The sequence below is a fragment of the Mercenaria mercenaria genome, chromosome 5 (genome assembly GCF_021730395.1).
Source record: "Mercenaria mercenaria strain notata chromosome 5, MADL_Memer_1, whole genome shotgun sequence".
NCBI classification, from domain to species: Eukaryota; Metazoa; Mollusca; class Bivalvia; order Venerida; family Veneridae; genus Mercenaria; species Mercenaria mercenaria.
Window position 1 is genome coordinate 67,458,080 of NC_069365.1, and position 19,203 is coordinate 67,477,282.

General features: G+C 32.7%; 1 protein-coding gene across 1 annotated transcript in view; it reads right to left on the minus strand.

The window, feature by feature from the left end:
• LOC123557498 (glycine receptor subunit alpha-2-like) overlaps positions 1 to 17,606 on the minus strand; it is a 127,359-nt gene extending 109,753 nt beyond the window's left edge. The window contains exon 1 of the mRNA XM_045348982.2: positions 16,924 to 17,606. Coding sequence (XP_045204917.1) covers positions 16,924 to 17,054 — 131 coding nt within the window. The 5' untranslated portion in view covers positions 17,055 to 17,606. The remainder of the gene's footprint in view (positions 1 to 16,923) is intronic.
• Between the last annotated feature and the right edge of the window lie 1,597 nt (positions 17,607 to 19,203).

The window sequence follows — 19,203 nt, forward strand, 5'->3', positions numbered from 1 at the left end:
AAATGAAAAATTTTCTTTGTAGCATTTTATTTGAACATATTTAAGCGAAGTGCGGGAATTTATGTCCGTAAACAAACGACGTCAAGACGTTTCAATGACGCACAACAAAAAAGTTCCGGTTTAATTTTATCGTTTGTAGCGTAACGTTTTGTTTTTGTCGTAAAATATCTTATTTTGAATCGAGAAATATACTATAAGAAAGAAAGAGCAATTATCAACGTATTAGAATTTCATCGCATTTTACATAAACAATATAAATTCAATGCAGGAATAGTTAGTTGTCATTAACAGCACGAGGGTCATCTGGCATTGGGTGTGACAGATTGATTTTGCCGGCACGGGCAAAATCACAGGAAAATTCCAGTCCAGTATACAAGAACATAAAGTCTGCTTGCTTTAATACATTACCTATATTTACTTTAATTCGCTGGAAATCTAATAACGCCCTTCCTTCTTATTTTAAAAGCATTTCCCTTAGTTAAAAGAAAGGGTGATAAAGAATAATTTTCGTTAAAACAAATATGTTTGCTTTTTGTATTTGATTTGAGTGAAACAAACACTTTAGGCGTTGAAATTAACTTGTTTTAGAAATGATGACACAATAATACTAGTAGAAATCCATGAAGGGTTTTGTTTATAGGTTTTCAAAACACAGAACCTACATTGTAATGTAGTAATTAAGGAATCATTACGTTTTTTAAAAAATGTGCTAATTTTATGTTCTTCCTTTGAAGCTATTTGTAAAGATATTATAGGTAACGGTTACCGTAACTTTATTTCATGCATTCGGTTAATGTATTTCTAAGTCATGAATTAAAGAGGAATGCTTTATTCTTGTATGTTTTGTCTAATAATTGAACGCATGTTTATTGCATCGCATATTGCATCCCAATATATAATCAACACATGACAGAATATTTTGAGATGACATAACTTGCTCGTGAACATAATAATAATATCATGATAATTACATTTTTAAACAAGAAAAGTGCATATATCGAAATGCAAGCACTACAACCGTATACTTTGGTTTAAAAACATACGTTAAAACAGTCGTATAAGTTAAATTTGGAACATCTGCTAAAGCAATTTCATTTAGAAACTTTGGTCAGAAATCATGCTTGCGAATAATTGAAGAAATAGTTCTGTTGAAAACAGGTATCTTCACAATATATCAATATCACTTAAAACGCCTTTCGTATTGCTTGCAGAGTTTTGTACGAAATGTTGGCGAGCCGTATAAAACGAAACACCAGATATATCAAAGGGCAGCCAAAATTTTCACGTAACAATCCTCTAGCTAAAATTCATCCTGTTGGGAGAACGCATAAAAAAGTTTAAGTGTTAAATATATTTTCTACGATCAATAGACCCAATACACTAGTTTACGATCAGTAGACCTAATACACTAGTTTACGATCAATAGACCCAATACACTAGTTTACGATCAGTAGACCAAATACACTAGTTTACGATCCCAATACACTAGTTTACGATCAATAGACCTAATACACTAGTTTACGATCAATAGACCCAATACACTAGTTTACGATCAATAGACCTAATACACTAGTTTACGATCAATAGACCCAATACACTAGTTTACGATCAATAGACCTAATACACTAGTTTACGATCAATAGACCCTATACACTAGTTTACGAGATGGAGACTAATAACAACTGTTATTAGCGTATGCAATATCCTCACATTATAAGCTTGTGACACTATCTTGGAACAGAATCGGAGAACATATTGGATGAGTTATTAATAACGTCCTTATGAATGGAAGTGCTACTTTCCATGACATAGAACATTTTGGACTCTGTGTCCCATAATCGTGATTGGATTTCTAGAATCAATCCCTTGCACGCATACATTCATCCTCTTTAAATGTACAAAAGAATTCCGGATTCTTCACTTCAACCAGTTCTGGTTAAATGTTTTAGTGTTTTTATATTTTCTAGTCCTTTGGGATCATTGAGTCCATTCAATACCTGTGTAATAGAGTTCCGCTTAAGCCGGTGCTAGGGGGCGTGAGAGGTGTTGCACTTTCCATTACCTTTCATTAAACGGGTTTGCTATTGTTCTGTTTGGTTGCATTCGATGCTTCCAAAGGATGTTCTTACAGATTGTATTTGCAATGCAAGGAAATGTTTGCTTTGGCACCAATGTCATTACCTATCAGCTGTGATTGTACAGTTAAAACTACTTTCATGATATTCATGAGTTTTATGCTACAATATATTGCTTTTCTACTATTGTCTCATCTGCCCCTGTATAAGCAACATAAGATATTTGCTGACGTCTCTTACACAAATATTTATTAACAATGACCAGACAAAATTAACAGACAAGATATCATAGCTCATAGAAACAAGAACTTGAATTGCAATGTAAACCTTGTTTACTAAGAACCTCCAGATCAATCACTAACCACTTTAAAGTAAACGAACTTGAACGGCCAATTCCAGCCTAATTTCTTGATAAAGGTCAACTACTTGTCCAGTACATTCGACCGGAAAGATTTGCAAGAGTCCTAGAAAAAAGCTATTGAGCATGCCTTTTGCAAGATTATTAAGTAGTAAAAGCAGTTTATTATTGTTGCCTTTAAGAAAGCAGCCTAATGCGACAAAAGTTACTTCCATTTTCACTGCTAAAATAATAGGCATATTTTTTCATACTCGTACTACTGGTGATTATTAGATTTCTCAATACATTGTATTATTTAGGAAGATGTAACAAAAATGTGCCAATATTTCCATGCATACGTTAGATTCTAGAAACAATTATCATTATATTGATCTAATTGTAGGTCCTACAGGTCTTGGGAAGTTTGCTGCGTCGAAGAATTAGAAAAAGAAGGAACCGATACAGATAAGATTGTGCATCCTTGAGCTTGGTTGAATCATTATCAGAAACTTTCTGAAAGCGTGAAATAAAACAGTCTTATCACAGTCTTTGATCGCGGAATTTTGTATAGGTATTAAAAAAACATGAAAATAAATATAAATGATAAAACAGCCATCGAAACGATGACGTGTATTATTTTTTATTTGTCATAAAGCCCTTTTTTGTTTCAGTATGTTCTTAACGTATATTATTTTATTATCAGTTAGATTTGAAAACACTAAATATTTTGTTAAAGTTGTACATTAATGTAACGGAAAACTAAAACTTTTCGGAAACCATGGATACTCTTCTCAGGTAGTTCCATTTTAAAAACCCATATGATGCAAAATGTATTTCAGTGGTCACACTATCGCACAGTTAAAGTCGCTCAAATGATATCGAAACGCATCGACGGTGTCGGTCGAAAATCCCGAATAATGAAAATGCCTAAATTTTTTTTTGCCGAATAATGTTCGGCATTTTCCCGCGCACATTCTCTCCAAATCTGGAGTCAATTAGCCAATGGGAAAAGAGTGAAACACGAAGAAATAAAATACCGAATAATGAGATGGATAGAAAATGCCGAATGAATTCTCTGATTGGAGAAAACCGAATAGTGAATTTCAACATTTTCTTAAGTTACAAGGGTCTTTTCAATAGTCAAGCATGTATACCATCCAAATACCAATCAGCATTGCAAGTATGGATGTTCTGTGTTGTTTACTTTTTTCAGAAATTGATCTGAAAAAAATCATTATTCGTTATTTTGTTTGATATGGAAAAGGCGGGAAACACTAAACATTACTTTTTTGCCTCTCCTGAAAACCACCTTTTTATTTTTCGAGAATTTCGATCGACACCATTGGTATAACTATGGATAAACTTCAGATCTATTGAGATACTACTTCACGAACAAATGGTCGGGTATATCAGTCTTGCGATTTTAACCAAAACATCAAAACTGAAATTAGGACGTAATGTGCTCCCTAGCAAACAAAACTTAAGCTATTATTTTGTTTTGTTGCATTCCCTGTTTCTCCCAGTTTACATCTGGAAAATTATTTTCCGTGAAAAAGCTAATGAGGTAAAAGACGTTTATGTTATTATCGCACACGTTTAAGTTTTTTTAGTAAGCCCAACATCAATGACATATCTATGTTCCTTCTGAATTACCATTACGCAATAATACTTGTATGTTAAAAGAAGTGCCGTACAATAACGTTATGTGCCTGAGAAAAAAGTTTCGAAAAGGTTTTTTTTCTTCAACCGGCTTTACCATATCTAGTGCTATCTCTATTTTGATAAAGCTTGAAGTTACACAATATAAAGGTTACAAGAACTTAACAACATGCTTATGAGGACATTTTAATCTTTACCCGGCTAAGTTTTTAAAATGGGACTGGTCCATCATTCAATTTGGGCAGTACCATTTATTATTTGAAGGGGTGTTCACTGAAAATTTATTGGCTGAATAGCGAACATTGCAGACCATGATCAGACTGCACGGATGTGCAGGCTTATCTTGGTCTGCGCTGTTAGCAAAGGCAAAATAACTTGCCGCCAGCAGGCTTAAGGTTAGGAAATCACAGTGCAAGAAAATTTACATTTTAGACGTTTACTACATCTATCTCCAATGTTCAATTTACAAGTTATTCACCAAGTTATAGAATCTTTCTGTTCGAATTCCTAAAAACATTTTATTGAAACATAAGAAAAAATGTTTAGATATATGAAGCTTTTTCCACTGATGAGGTTAATGATTTGGCTATCGTTAGCGATTACCTCAAAGGCTTATTTTCATAAACACGATTTATTCGCACAGATGTATGTTCCCACGAAACAAAATATTTGACTAACAAAAGTTTAAAACATCAGGTATTTTATATGCATTTGTTGTAAATTGATTTCTTGTATATTTGTTGCTAAATATTAAAATGCTTGCATTTTTATGGTGAAATTTGCAATATTACTTTTTTTATTTCCTTAGAGTACTTAAGATACATTTGTCAAGAAACGGATCAGCAGAATATCAGCTTTAAAGTATTCTGTTATCATATTAAAGTAAAGTATTAGAGAAGGCAAAACAATGGCATTGCTATCAACAGATTTTGATATCCACATTTTCAAGTTGCCTGTAGGTGTTGCGATCGCACAAAGAAATCACAAAATTTTACTTGTTCGTTGGGGATTAAATTTTGTGGATTCAATTAACCACGAAATCCACGAAAATTAGTCCCCCACGAATATTAATGATTTCACAGTATTGAATTTCATAACTGCCAGCAGAAATTCATTGATTTATATTAAACGCTGTGGAGGTATGTGTTGCAATTTAGATAACAACCACAAGAGTTTATGTGCAATACTTTCCTGTAGTCTTCCAATTAGTAGAATTAATTATATTGCATGCGTTGCTGACAAAACTGTTTGGTACACACTAAAAAGAAAAGTATACAGAAGTACCTGAAAGTCTGATTAAAAAAAAAAAAAAAAAACAGCTATTTACGAAGATCGTTGAAAATGGTAATATTATGTAAACCAAACAATGCAGACGCACTAATTCAAAACAAAAAAAAAAAAAAAATATCTCAACATTATAATTGCCCGTCAGGGGATTAAGATTTATATTTTGAACGGCGATACTGACAGAAGATTTCTATCCAAAATCTATATCAGAACACTTAATACATTGAATGAGAATATGATATACATAGAGTAAAATAATTCGACTGGAACTACTTTACCTGGACGCTGTTGGAATGATGAATAAAATCAACACTACAAGTAAGTTTACTGAAACGTCACGATTTCAGGGGCCTCCGTGGCCATGTGGTTAAGGTCACTGACTTCAAATCACTTGCCCCTCAACGACATGGATTCGAGCCTCACTCGGGGCGTTAAATTCTTCTTTTGAGGAAGCATTCAGCTGGCTTACTGAAGCTCGGGGGTTCTACCCAGGCGCCCGCCCATGATAAAATAATGCACAGAGGGGCATCTGGGGTCTCTCATCACCATCAAAGCTGGAAAGTAGCCATATGACCTATAATTGCGTCGATGCGACGTTAAATCCAATAAAACAATTTCAGATATAAACTTGAATAACGATTAACAAATTTTACAATTGAAGCATTAATGAAAAAGACAATTAGTGTATAAATGAAAAACCAAGTGTGTAGGAGGCAATTTACGACTGCTACGAAGGTAGGCGGAATACCTCTTTAATATTCTACTTCTCTCAGCTATTTTAATTTCAGTAATGTATGAACCTACAAGTATCATTTAAACACGTGTTGTTGCTACTTCTGCTGCCTAAAATATACCATGAAGAATTGCAACTCGTTGAAGCAAATGATCTAAATGCATCTTTAATGAAGCAAAATTGAGATCAAAATGCTGTAATAAGGCTGACATATACATAATTATATGCATTAACGTATGTTCTGTACTTGCAATGTAATTTATATTTATGTTTTGTTTTATTGACCTGCATTATTTGAGTATATTTTACTTTAAAGTGCTTAATTTCACAAAAAGAAAAACATTTTTGTAACAATCCTACAAAATATTTGTTTCCATAAAATTTTGGATTTGGCAGCGGCCTCAGAGAATAATATTTTATGCTTCAACATTTGAAATAAAACTTTGCAACTTTGTTAGGAAGACGCGACGAACTAATTTCAAGATATTGCTCTTTTTCTCGAATGAAGATAAAACTCTCTTCAAAAACGGTCTTGCACTGTGAAATTTGTATGCTAATCTCAAGAATCAATTAGGTTTTCTGCATGCTCTCCCTATAATAAAATTTAAATGAAAAAGTTGTCATGTGTACAGCGGCTTTAATGTTTCTCATTTGGTTTCAAATAATGTATCTAATCAATAATATATTTGTAATATTTGTGCAAACTACATTTCTATGAATGGATTAAATATAAGCTTTGAGAGAAGATGAACCTTTTATATGTATAGTTTCGACTTAAACAGTACTATAATTGCAGTTACATTGCAATATGCAGTTTGGTCTAGGTTCTGTTGTTAGAATTTGATATACAAGAGGCCATTTTCTTAACTATTTTTTTATGTTAAATGTCATTGCGATCTACAAATAGTTGCTTCGTATAATGTAAGTTAATATAATTGAGCCGCGACATGAGAAAACCAACACAGTGGCTTTGCGACCAGCATGGATCCAGACCAGCCTGCGCAACCGCGCAGTCTGGTCAGGATCCATGCTGTTCGCTAACAGTTTCTATTATAGCAATAGGCATTGATAGCGAACAGCATGGATCCTAACCAGACTGTGCGGATGCGCAGGCTGGTCTGGATCCATGCTGGTCGCAAAGCCACTATGTTGGTTTTCTCATGGCGCGGCTCAATTAGACTCATATGTGGAACAGAACACATCATATCACTGTGATGTATGTGACTAGGTGCAGCATGATATCTGTCTTGAAATTTCCCTGCCATAATGTAATCAATCAGGCTTTGCATTTTCAAAAGATGAGAATCGCTTCCGGTCTTAAATGTCTGATTTATTATAGGCGTCGGCAGCCTTTTAATTGATAAATATCTATCAAAAAAGGCAATGCTTGCATATAAATATCTAGCGGATAAAACATTAAAATTGATTTTAAAAAAAAAATCTTATTTTTATTTGCAGTTGTTTGGAATAATATGAATCTGCTGACATGTTATATGAAATGTAAAATGTTCTTCTTTGTCCATTCGGACTTTTTGTCTTTACCTTGTAATGAAACATATGCTATTAATTACATTTATTATTAATTACATACTATTTACCAGAACAAATACGCATGCAGTTATATGTAACAGACACCTGCGTGATGTGTTACATAAAATAAGAAAATGCTACACTCATTGGCATGCAGTCCTCATCGTGACGTGTCTCATGAAACCCCATCAGAATGTCTGTTTGCCTAGGGTCTACAACAAAGACACAAGTATCATTACAACATCTCCTGTTCTATCAGTACTACATACACTGCTTTGTTTGGCGCGGAGTTTCCTTTTGCTGCATCTTGCAGCAACTTTCGTACTTGAAATTCTATAGTGATACATATTAATATATAAAGGACGGATCAAATTGGTTTAATATACTGAGAGAAAAATACAAATATTTGATGCTTGAAGTCAACAGGTGACTATTTATCGCAAAGTAAACTCTATTTTCGACCACAGTCTGTACTTCTAAGATATTGTTTCACTATGTATCTAAAAAGCTATAAGTTTATTAATGTTCAAGTGTTTTTAAAGTTTATTTCTTAGGCTCTCTGCACGAAAATAATACAGGTTAGACGTCAAAAACGCTGTTTTTTGTGATATTACATCTAAACTAAATAACGAACCCACTGGAACATTTCTGCATTTCAGTACAGAAATAAATTTTATTTTTGATCTCTAACCAAAAAAAACCACACAAAAACAACAACAACAGCATGAGTTCTTCTAGGGAAAAGGCCGTTTAACAAAATCCAATTGTATTGAATCTTATAAAGGAATGACCTCTCGAAACGTTTAATATATATATTCTAACTCTAAAACCTTTTCCCACAGATACTCCTGTCGCTTGGTTATACGATGCAATAAAACCCGACATGTTTCTTTCCTTCGTGATTAAGATGCAACAATCAGTTCTTGTCATAATTGTTATTTGATCACAGGAAGAAATTTGACAACTTCCTTAAAATTGCTCAGCTAGAAATTTAAGTCGAGTGTCGATGATATAATTTGTTTGATTTCAATATATTTACGCAACTGTTCTTTATGTTGCAGTGAGACTATTTTAGTACTTGATCCTTCTATATTTTAACCCGCAATCATTCTCGACACAAGAAAATATTTCAAATATCGTACTTGAAGCAGAAACACGTAGTTTAGGTTTTAGAAACAAAAACATACAGGCGTAGAAATTACTTTCGAACATCTGTGGAAGTCATTTCGGGTTGCAACCATTTCTTTGGTCAGAAATCATGCTTGCGAAATATTGGGAAAATATTTCTGTTGAAACAGTATATCTTCACATTCATTACCTTTGTACGCCTTTCGTAGTGTAAGCAGAGCTATTCCCGAAATATTGGCGAGCTCTAGATATCACCCTGCTGCGAGAACTAAATATTTTAAAGATTTAAAACGCAAATATTGGGTACGAGATGTTAACTACAAGTAATATATATTGTACTTAATTTACTTCTGTAATGTCTTCGCATAACTATCAGGAAACTGTTGACGGAAGAATCAGAACGAATGTTGTATGAATTGTTAAAAACCTTTCATTAATAGTTTTTACGATACTGAAACTTGTGAACCGTAAGATATGAAGGTAGATATTTTTAACCAAACCTGAGACTTTCAGAACGCATTTTGTCATCATCAAATTCTTTTCATGTGTGAAGGGTATTGGTTTCTTAATTTCAACGCTGGTATTTGTTTTGTCAAAAAAGCATTTGCTATCTCCACCTACCACGATACCTACCACAAGTGACTGTACAGTCAAAGGTTTAAATGAGCCGCGCCATGAGAAAAAAAAACTTAATGGCTTTGCGACCAGCATGGACTCAGACCAGCCTGCGCATCTGTTGTTGAATAAATCATTATTTGGAGTTCAGATGCGAAGGAATTATATCACGAGGGCGCAGTCCGAGTGATATAATAATACGCATCTAAACGACAAACAATGATTTATTCAAGAGCAAATCACTAAATGAGATATATTATTTTGATTCTAACACGTTACCAAGGATTTTTAAGTACATCCTTGATGTCATTCATTAAATATTTGCCCGTTTTCAATCGGTTTCTTTTCCAGCGAGCCGCTATGCCGTCTGACGCCATGACGTGTTAGAATAAATCTTAATCCGTACTGTTTTGTTTTATTGTCTGTGAAGAAATAATTGAGCCGCACCATGAGAAAACCAGCATTTTCGACCAGCATGGATCAAGACCAGCCTGCGCATCAACGCAGTCTGGTCAGGATCCATGCAGTTCACTTTCAAAGCCTATTGCAATTAGAGAAACCGTTAGCGAACAGCATGGATCCTGACCAGACTTCACGGATGCGCAGGCTGGTCTGGATACATACTGGTCGCAAATGCACTATATTGGTTTTCTCGTGGTGCGGCTCATATAATAAATTTAAACTGTTAACAGGTCTACCTGAAGCAGTTTAAAACATCTGGAAGTAACTAAAAAAGTATATAGATTTGTTAGCGGAAGCACAGACTGAATAAAGATATTAAATGTAATCAAATCTAAAGGCAGCTGGCTATATTTTTAGGAATATCAAGGACTTTAAATTAAAAGTTCTAAAACTTTAATGATACGTTATTTCGAGTTTGATATTAGAGGCAGAGAAAACATGAAGGCACAGTCTGCATTTAAGCAACAGCTACGAAAATGTTTTATCCACAATAAGGCTTTTATATTAAAATATTTGTTAAACAAAACTGTCTAACGTGTTAATGAAACTAATAGTTCTACACCATTATGTCAACAGTCAATAGAACTTATGGCAATCGAAAATATCTTCAGATTTTAAAACACGCGAACACATGTGTTTAAAGATATAACCATAAAGCATTATTAATTATGATCGGCTAAAGATTGAGTAACAACTTAAACACATTGTTCCGATGGTAAATATCAAAACTATATGATTTTAATTGAAATGAAGGATGTTTAAAGATACAATCAGAAAACCTGTATTTTGTCGTTTTTGGAAAGTAAATTCAACCTGAGCGTTTTTCCCCTTTTTTCTTTTGTTGTTTGTTTTGTTTTTATTTTGGTCTCTTCTGTTTGTTTGTTTTTTTCGTTCCGTTTTGTTTTGTTTTGTTTTGTTTGCTTGCTTTTTGTTGATGTTGTTTGTTGTTTGTTTTTTTTTTTTGTTTTTTTTTTTGGGCTATTTTGTCTAGATGTTTAAAGTATAAAAACAAGACATTTGTTTTGATTTTTAGATACTTATCAAAATGACAACTAGTTGTAAAAATGCAAATACAGGTACTGAATATCCTGCGTTTTTTTTTTCAAGTATTACTAACGCTCGATTGTTCCTAAATTTATTGTGAACGATAAAAAAGTAAGATAACTTTCTAACACCACAAAAATATACTTCTTTTATTCTCTAGAAATAGCTGCAATATGCCTATAATTCAATTTCTGAACGTTACATGTTTACTTTTTCAAAGTCCATCAATCTTTCAGTGTTAATTTTGTGAGTCATCCTACAGTCAGAAACAATCTTTGATAGTCTTAAGGATAACTTATCTTTTAATGATATGTGCGAACAATAAACCATTACGAACAGACACACGTAAACATACTGCTCTTTTTAATAGAACTGTTTATCCAGCAGTTAGCATTTTGTGAGACAATAATTTCGACTAACTGTCCGTCTTTGCAAAAATAAACACTCGGAAAGTTGCTGATGTAACTATAACTAGTTTTCTCGTATACCAAATGATCTAATTTGATAGATATGCTGTCACCCATTTATTCCAGTTATTGCAAACTTGTAGCATCGCAAACATATCTGAATTTACATTATCTTTTATGCTTCAAAACATGTAATGAATTTTGGCAACTTTGTTGAGAAGACGCAAGCAATGCCCTGCTTCACAAATGAAGATATATTCGCACTTTTCAGACATGGCTCTACGCTTTCATTTAAGAAAACCCGTCTCCATCCATCTATCATTGCATTCAAGTATTACTTAATTGTATGTTTTCATTAACTGTGATTTTATCACAGCACTACACATACTGTTCCATTCTGTCTTTAGACGACTTACAAAGAATAAATAGAAAGTAAGAGAAGAGGGTTGTGTAAGAGAAGACCTCACATTATCATGTAATCATGACATCTCTTAGACTATCACGCAGAAATACTTTGCTGAAAGTTGCGTTGATGGATTTGCATTTGACATAAAGTGGGCAAGTTTTATGACGAGAAATACATATGAAAATGTCAAAGCAGTCTACAACTACCTGCGTGTAGACTCACTAAACTCAGTATGTTAATATAATTAGTTTCATTTGTAGAAAAGTAGTGATACAATTTTTAAATAACAAGAAAAGATATCGCTCATACTGTTTGTATTGCTGGGCGCAGTATGAAATATACCTTGAAATTTCTCCTCGTCGATGTTATCAGGTGGATCTTGCGAATTCAAAAAGACAAAAATCGTTTCCAGTCTCAAAAATCTGATTTATCAGAGGCGTTAGCTGTTAGATAATTGATAACTATCTACCAAAAAACCTGTAAAAATGTAACTGTTGATTAAAGTAACATCTCCCATTCTTGAAAATAACTAGCTAATCGAAAGGATTACTGTTTTTGAGGTAGATAATGAAGATGCGCATCATAAATATATAGGATTAAAGACGACTTTTGCAGTACTCAGAATCCAATTATTTGTAAACTATATAATGTTGCTGAAGCCTTAAGTGTGACTATACCTGATGTCAAAATGAAACAGCTGTCCAGAAAAACATGTTCCTTCTTTTGTTTTGAAAGGGTGATTACTGACGGAAACTGGTTTACCTTTTTAACACCTAGTCATCTGTGTACGATGACTAATACAAAAAGAGTTTCTTGCAATCTGTCATTACTTTTGAGGTTGTGATATTTATATTATTAGTGGTGAGGCGCAGAAAAAAAAACTGAGCTCAATGTCAACCAAATTTTGAGTTCTACGAATCCTGTTATCTATGTACTAATTGGTTTTGAAGCGTATAATATCTTTCATGTATATAAAATGTAGCAAAGGACAGATGTAGAGATTTTTCATGAGGAGTTGTACAGATGTTTCTGTTACTGTTGCAGATTTTTTGACACAACTGATAAAAAGGAATGACAATTTTTAGCATCGGTACAGCCAGTAACTATTTAATCAGTGTGCAACGGTGTAACTACAAATGTACACTTACATTTCTTCATCTACTTCCGTTGTGATACAATGTGTAACATATATACATAGTACAGTGGAGTAGTGAAGGCATGATATTTTACTTTAAATCTATATTGCATAAACAAAGGCAGCTATTCATGCTTGTACCAGGTTATATATTCAGATCATAATGAAAACCTTCAGAACAGTTTTATGTCTTACACGTAAATTCAAATCAAAAGCAGATTCATTACAGGAATAAGAGGTAAGGCTTGTATAAAAGTCCAAGTTTATAAAGATACTAAATAAATTTTACGTTAGTTAATGTTTAGTTACGCTATAGTTAAAGATGATTACACATTAAACACATTTAAGCAATATTTATGAAATTATTCACTTCCTATTAGAAATGTATATTTTATTCCATAATTATTCGTGTTCAATACAAAGTGTTGAAAAACTATCGTTTCTTTTGATTCCAATATAATTTCTACTTTTTACATTTGCATTTGATACATTAGGGATTTTTTCAACAATCTAAGCTAAATAGTACAAGTTTTAGCTGTGTGTAGCTTCGGAATTCATTTGTTTTCAGTCTATCAAGGTTGCACATACAAGATAGACAAAGTAAGATAACAATGATTTTACAAACTTTCATTCCTTGATAAATATAATACAATAGTTCTAATAGTCATTCGATTTCCTATGGTCTAGTAACTTTATTAATTAAGATTTAGTCTAAAATTATCTTGATTGGGCAACAAGATTAGGACGATCAAATTTTGAAAATACCTCCAGTAAAAATCTAATATTATGTGAGCATAAGTAAGTGTAAATAATCAGATATTAAAGTTTTGAACAATCCATAACTTCAGAAAAATCTTATTAACGACCATTTAGACACTGAATCGTATGATTTGCACTTATATAGACATAGTTCCTAAGAACAGAAGTAAATTCTGGTGCCATACAAATGCATAGAAAAATACAAGGTAGTGATATTTTATGCGTCATTGGTTAATCTGTAGTACCATGCCTATCTAGTGTGTACATATAGGAAATTTTAAACCCTCTACTTTTGTTTATTAATAAAAACATAACTTAATCATGGCTTGTCAATCAAGCTGTACATAAAATGTCTTTATTGCTTACTCATCCCTCTATCTTGGAATCACAGGATGACTCAAAAGTTGAAACAAATAATCTAAAAACAACGCAAATTTACGTTTTGTATTGCGTTGTTATGCAAAATAGCAATATCAAAAAGGACAGACGGGATATCATAAATGCATCCCTCCAATATTTATTGTAGTCATAAAATAACATTTATGTATGTTTACTTGCACTGTTTCATATTAAATAACAATTTAAGATATTTGTTTTACGACAAATTCTAGCAAAATAATAATATACTTGCATTTGATGTAAATAAATACCACGAATAGCCATGTCTCCTAGATAAAGAAATAATTCAAAATTGCAGTTGTCTGTCATATATACACCCATAAAGAAAATGCACAACATGATTTAAGAGCCATTGCGTGGGTCTGGCGTAATTTGCTGACTGTTCAATGCAAGTACACTCTTACTTAGAGAAAATATTGATACGGCCCACCGCAACGGCTTGGTATTACTAGAAGAAATTGTTTGAAAACAATGATAAAAAGACCGAAGCTATCAAATACAGTGGAAATACAGTTATTTGCCAAACTTATATAAGTGTCAACTTAGTGTGTAAGCAAAGACGAAGGTAACCCAGAACAATGGTACACTTAAAAACAGCACGTTTCATTTGCCACTTTTTGGCCGAGGAACAGTTAAGGTTGAAAGTCGCGAACATCTTTTAAAATTTAAATGAGACATGATTACGTTTGTTTACCTGAATTGCAATGAAAAATATTAACACAGCCAAAATCCTTTAAGTCTCAGTTATGTTGAACAGCACTCTTGCAAACAAGCCAAAAAGCTACATGTATCTTTGTTTACATTATGCTCGTTTAATACGCAGTACCTCGGAAATATAGTTTCAATACAGTCACAACACGACCCAGAAAAATAAACCAAAAAAAGGGCACATAACAATTTTTTACATACGCAATACCATTTTGATGTTAACCAACCGAATTTTTGGAAAGATTTGAAAGTTTATTTCAAACTAAATGTTTAAAAAACGGAATTTTTTATCCTTTTTCCTATTTAGTACGTTACTATTCCGTCTTTACAAGAGAAACAGTAAACTGTTTATTGCAATATCACATGACGTGAGCTAAACTGAGGTTTCTTTCGCCAAAACAATGCGTTTTGAGAATTTTGTTTTCTTGTTTTATTCACTTCAATGTGTCAATGCTAATCTATTAACTACACGTGCATTATGAACTAATTCATGTTTTACTAAGATTTAGTTACTTACATTTTGCTTATTGACTTTGAGACTTTTACGGTATACAGACTTTGCAAAAGTATCAAATACATTTTGTTCTCCAATTTTCCGACCGAAAGGCTAATTGAGTTAAGATTTTATCAGAGAGGTTGTGTGAAAAAAAAACTTATTTTCTACAGTGAAAATATTGTTATGCATACTGAAATAGCAGCAGCCTAGAATATCTGATCCAGAATACAAAAATGCAAAAACGCAATAAGTGAATAAAAACAGTAATTGATAAAACTGGCAAAGTCACTACCTCTCCTGAGATTTCCTTTTATAAAAATGTTGGCTCGTGAAATAATATGCCATGTTATGTCATAAAATCATTTAAAATTGGGAGAGGGGGTCCTTTACTATGAACAAACATCTTAGATTATATCCACGGCCTTAACATTTCCATTAACCATACATTAGAAAAAACATTTCAAAATCCGTCTTTGTGAAAATTCATTAAAATCTAAATAGTAGGTAGCCATTCAAGCTGAGCTTTGCAAGTAGCCTATCATCATTTGCTTGAGCCCCGTAGCTATCAGTAAGGGTTGCAAAATTATCAATCATACTACCCTGTCTTTTTTATTGGCTGACAGTTCTTAAGTGTATCGAGACGTTCTTTATACTTAAGAGTATAGTTGATCTCTATAACTTCTATATTACAGAAAACTAATGATCCAAACATGCATACATGTATTGCCTTCCATACAATTTATATATGAAATAGGAGAATCTTTTGAACAGAGATTGTTGTTTTCGGGTCTTCTACAATAATTGTTTTCATAGCATAGCATTCTTAAAGCAGTATTCTTCATCATATGTTTGCATGACTCATTATTGTTAAATGTAGTCCTAGTTGAGAAAATGTTGCAATTATTCATTTTAAAGAAAGTAGAACGGCAAAAATCAAAATTTAAATAAGATACAGGTCAATCATTTCATAAGTTAGACAACTAATTAGGAAAATAAAGTTTGAAATCCTAAGCAACATAGACCAAGTAAATATTATACTAAATGGTATAATATAATTCTAGACACACAATTCTTATTTTACTTGTCAAAGTGTTCACAATATTCTAATTATGACAAGCAAGTGCCAATATGAAATCTAAAACTTGATATATGTATCTATTTCAAGGCAGACAAAATCCACTTTAGACATGCCTAGAAATAACGTTTGTGCGCATTATCTAGCAAAAGTATCTAAAACTGAAACAATTAGTATTCTGCATCTTTTCTTCGTTTGTCACCATTGTCTGGAAATATGCTCTGGGACACACAATAAAAAAGAGGTTGCTACTTTAGACTGTGCTACTTCAAATACATTCTTTTTCTTCCATTGGAATTTTAATTTTACGAAGACGGTAATATACCATTGCCATTTAATTTGACAAATCTCAGACCGATCAAATACGTGGAATACATTTAATAATGATGGATACGATTGTAAATTGTGACTTTCCATCTCTACTAGTATTTTTATCTATCACGGTATATACACATTTTATTCATGGTACATTGAATGTACGATTTTTATGACCTCATCTGCATGCATTCGTTTTTGTTTGATTTTAAATACACATTACACCATAGAACATGGTTTTGAGTGTGCGTAACTAGGATTATATGAAATCAGACGGAAAGGTATTAGTACCACTTCTAAATAAGTTTGAATATATTTCTAACACTAAAATGCGTTTACACGCATTTACTCACCTTGTCTTAAATTCCACCAGCTTTCGATTTCCCATACATTGAAGGACCATCAATAACTGAATAATTATAACAAACATAATACTGAACGTCATATTGTTTCTTTTAATACCAGACCGCAGCAGAAAAGTCATTTTCCAGACGGAAAAGTATCACCTATAATTCAAAATGACAAATAATTATACCATGACGTATGGCCTTTTGACACTTTTAGCTGTAAGTAACTAATATTTCCACATCAAATCTTTTACGTATGATATATTTTCCAGAACATTATTCCTCAGTTCTGCATTATATGTCATTAGAAACCATTTACTGAACATTATGCTCTTAATACGCGGAATACTCGGCAATTTTCCTATTACGTATTGCTGCTAATTTCTTTCTAATTGTTTGCAATTTATTTAGACAAGGTGAAATAATAAACGCGTTATTTCATAATCCGTGCAGAATGCAAAACACTTAAACAACTAAATTGTTTCAAGTTGAAGTGAGAGCAACGGTTCCATACAACCATTATGACGGATTACAGAATTCACCAATAGATTTTCAAAAATAGTATTGGCACAAATCTATGTTAGCCGAGAGACTGCGAGATATTTGATTAGACATGGAGGCGAGTATCGCCTGCAGAGAGCCGGCTCACCACTAGGTAGATATTAGATACAAGGCACATATTCATCCATCAATTTTTCGATAAAAAAAACTATGTTAGTTTAATGGAGTTATTTATGTACATCTAGTCAAATCCAGGTTAATCCAGTTTACAGGATATAAATGATCTAGTAAATTGATTCATGTTTTATCTCAAAACAAAAATTTGTTTACATTGCTGTTTTATCTTTCAGATCTTTCGCTTTTTTGGATTTGATGTTGATGCACATCTGTACGTAGCGGTTTCCTGAACTTTTACTGAACTGAATTTCCGTTACTAAAATTTTAACTCATACAATTTAAAAATATAATTTGATAACGAATCAAAAGTAACCAAATTTATTCAGTGTTTGCAAACATTTTTACAAGTGGAAAGAAACATCTTATTCGCTTCATCTAAACTTTATTTTTAATACTATATACACCTTCATTTCATTTCAAAAAAATGACATGAGAAAATGTTCAGAAAATGCTCTTCGAAAGTTTGATAAACATGCAAGGACAAAATAGCCACAGTCGGGAAGTAGTGTTCAGCAGCAGAACGGTTATCGGAAAAGTGGAGGCTCTTTCAACCGGCATATTAGTGATTGATCAGCACTGCAAAGTCACCATAAAGTCTGTCGTACAACTTGAACTCCCAGAGGCATGCTTAAGCTGATGATGTCAGTTGTTACACAGTATCAGCTGCGTTTGCTGTATCTCAGGCATTTTTAAGAACCATGTATTTATATATTTTCCCAAAATATATATGAAACGATGGAGAACGAAAGAAAAGCGACACTATTAAAAGTTTCCTTCCCAAATCATTTTCCTTGTGACAAACAAATGTAAAAAAGACCAAATCAGTACAGGTAGCTTAGCTATCATAATGTTTTGAGAGCACAATATTTGATTTTTGGAAAAATAGAAAAAATTATTTACTGTGATACATAATATACTTAGTTACTACATGCACTTACAATATAAACTTTTATGCATAAGTATATGAGTGACGAAACAGTTTTAATTTTTGTTAAATGATTTATTGCATACGCGATTAAAACAACTTGATGAACAAAATTTGAAAATACTACACCAATTATGATTTTTTAAAACATTCTAATACATGCAATAAGCTCCAACATTAAAATGATAGTATACATCTAAAAGCACTAACGAGTAAATCCTATATACAGAAAATTAAAAACTCTAATGGTATATACTGTTTATTTCCTGAAATCGAATTATATTAATTGGTTATGTATTTTGTTTATATTATATCATAGCCTAGGAACTTTTCAGTGGTTAAATCGTATACCAACATATCATACATTTCAAGCACGGTTAACTAACGGGATGTGGTTTCAGTGAACTAATAGTGCGCGTATCAGATACCTGCACCCCAGTTATTGCACTGCTTTACTTGTAAAGACTGAAAAGCTGAAAAGAAAGAAAGACTTTTATTTCAAAACATCAAGCATGTTAAAATTGAAAGTGCATCCACTAAAATTAACTACTCCAGATTTGGTTGTAATTTCAGACAGTGCATTTTGAACCTTTTGTTTCTTATGGCACGGCGAGTTTTTAAGATTTACTTCTTTGTCATCGTCACTTTGCTCGTGCCTTTTCGACATGGATACGTTGACGTCA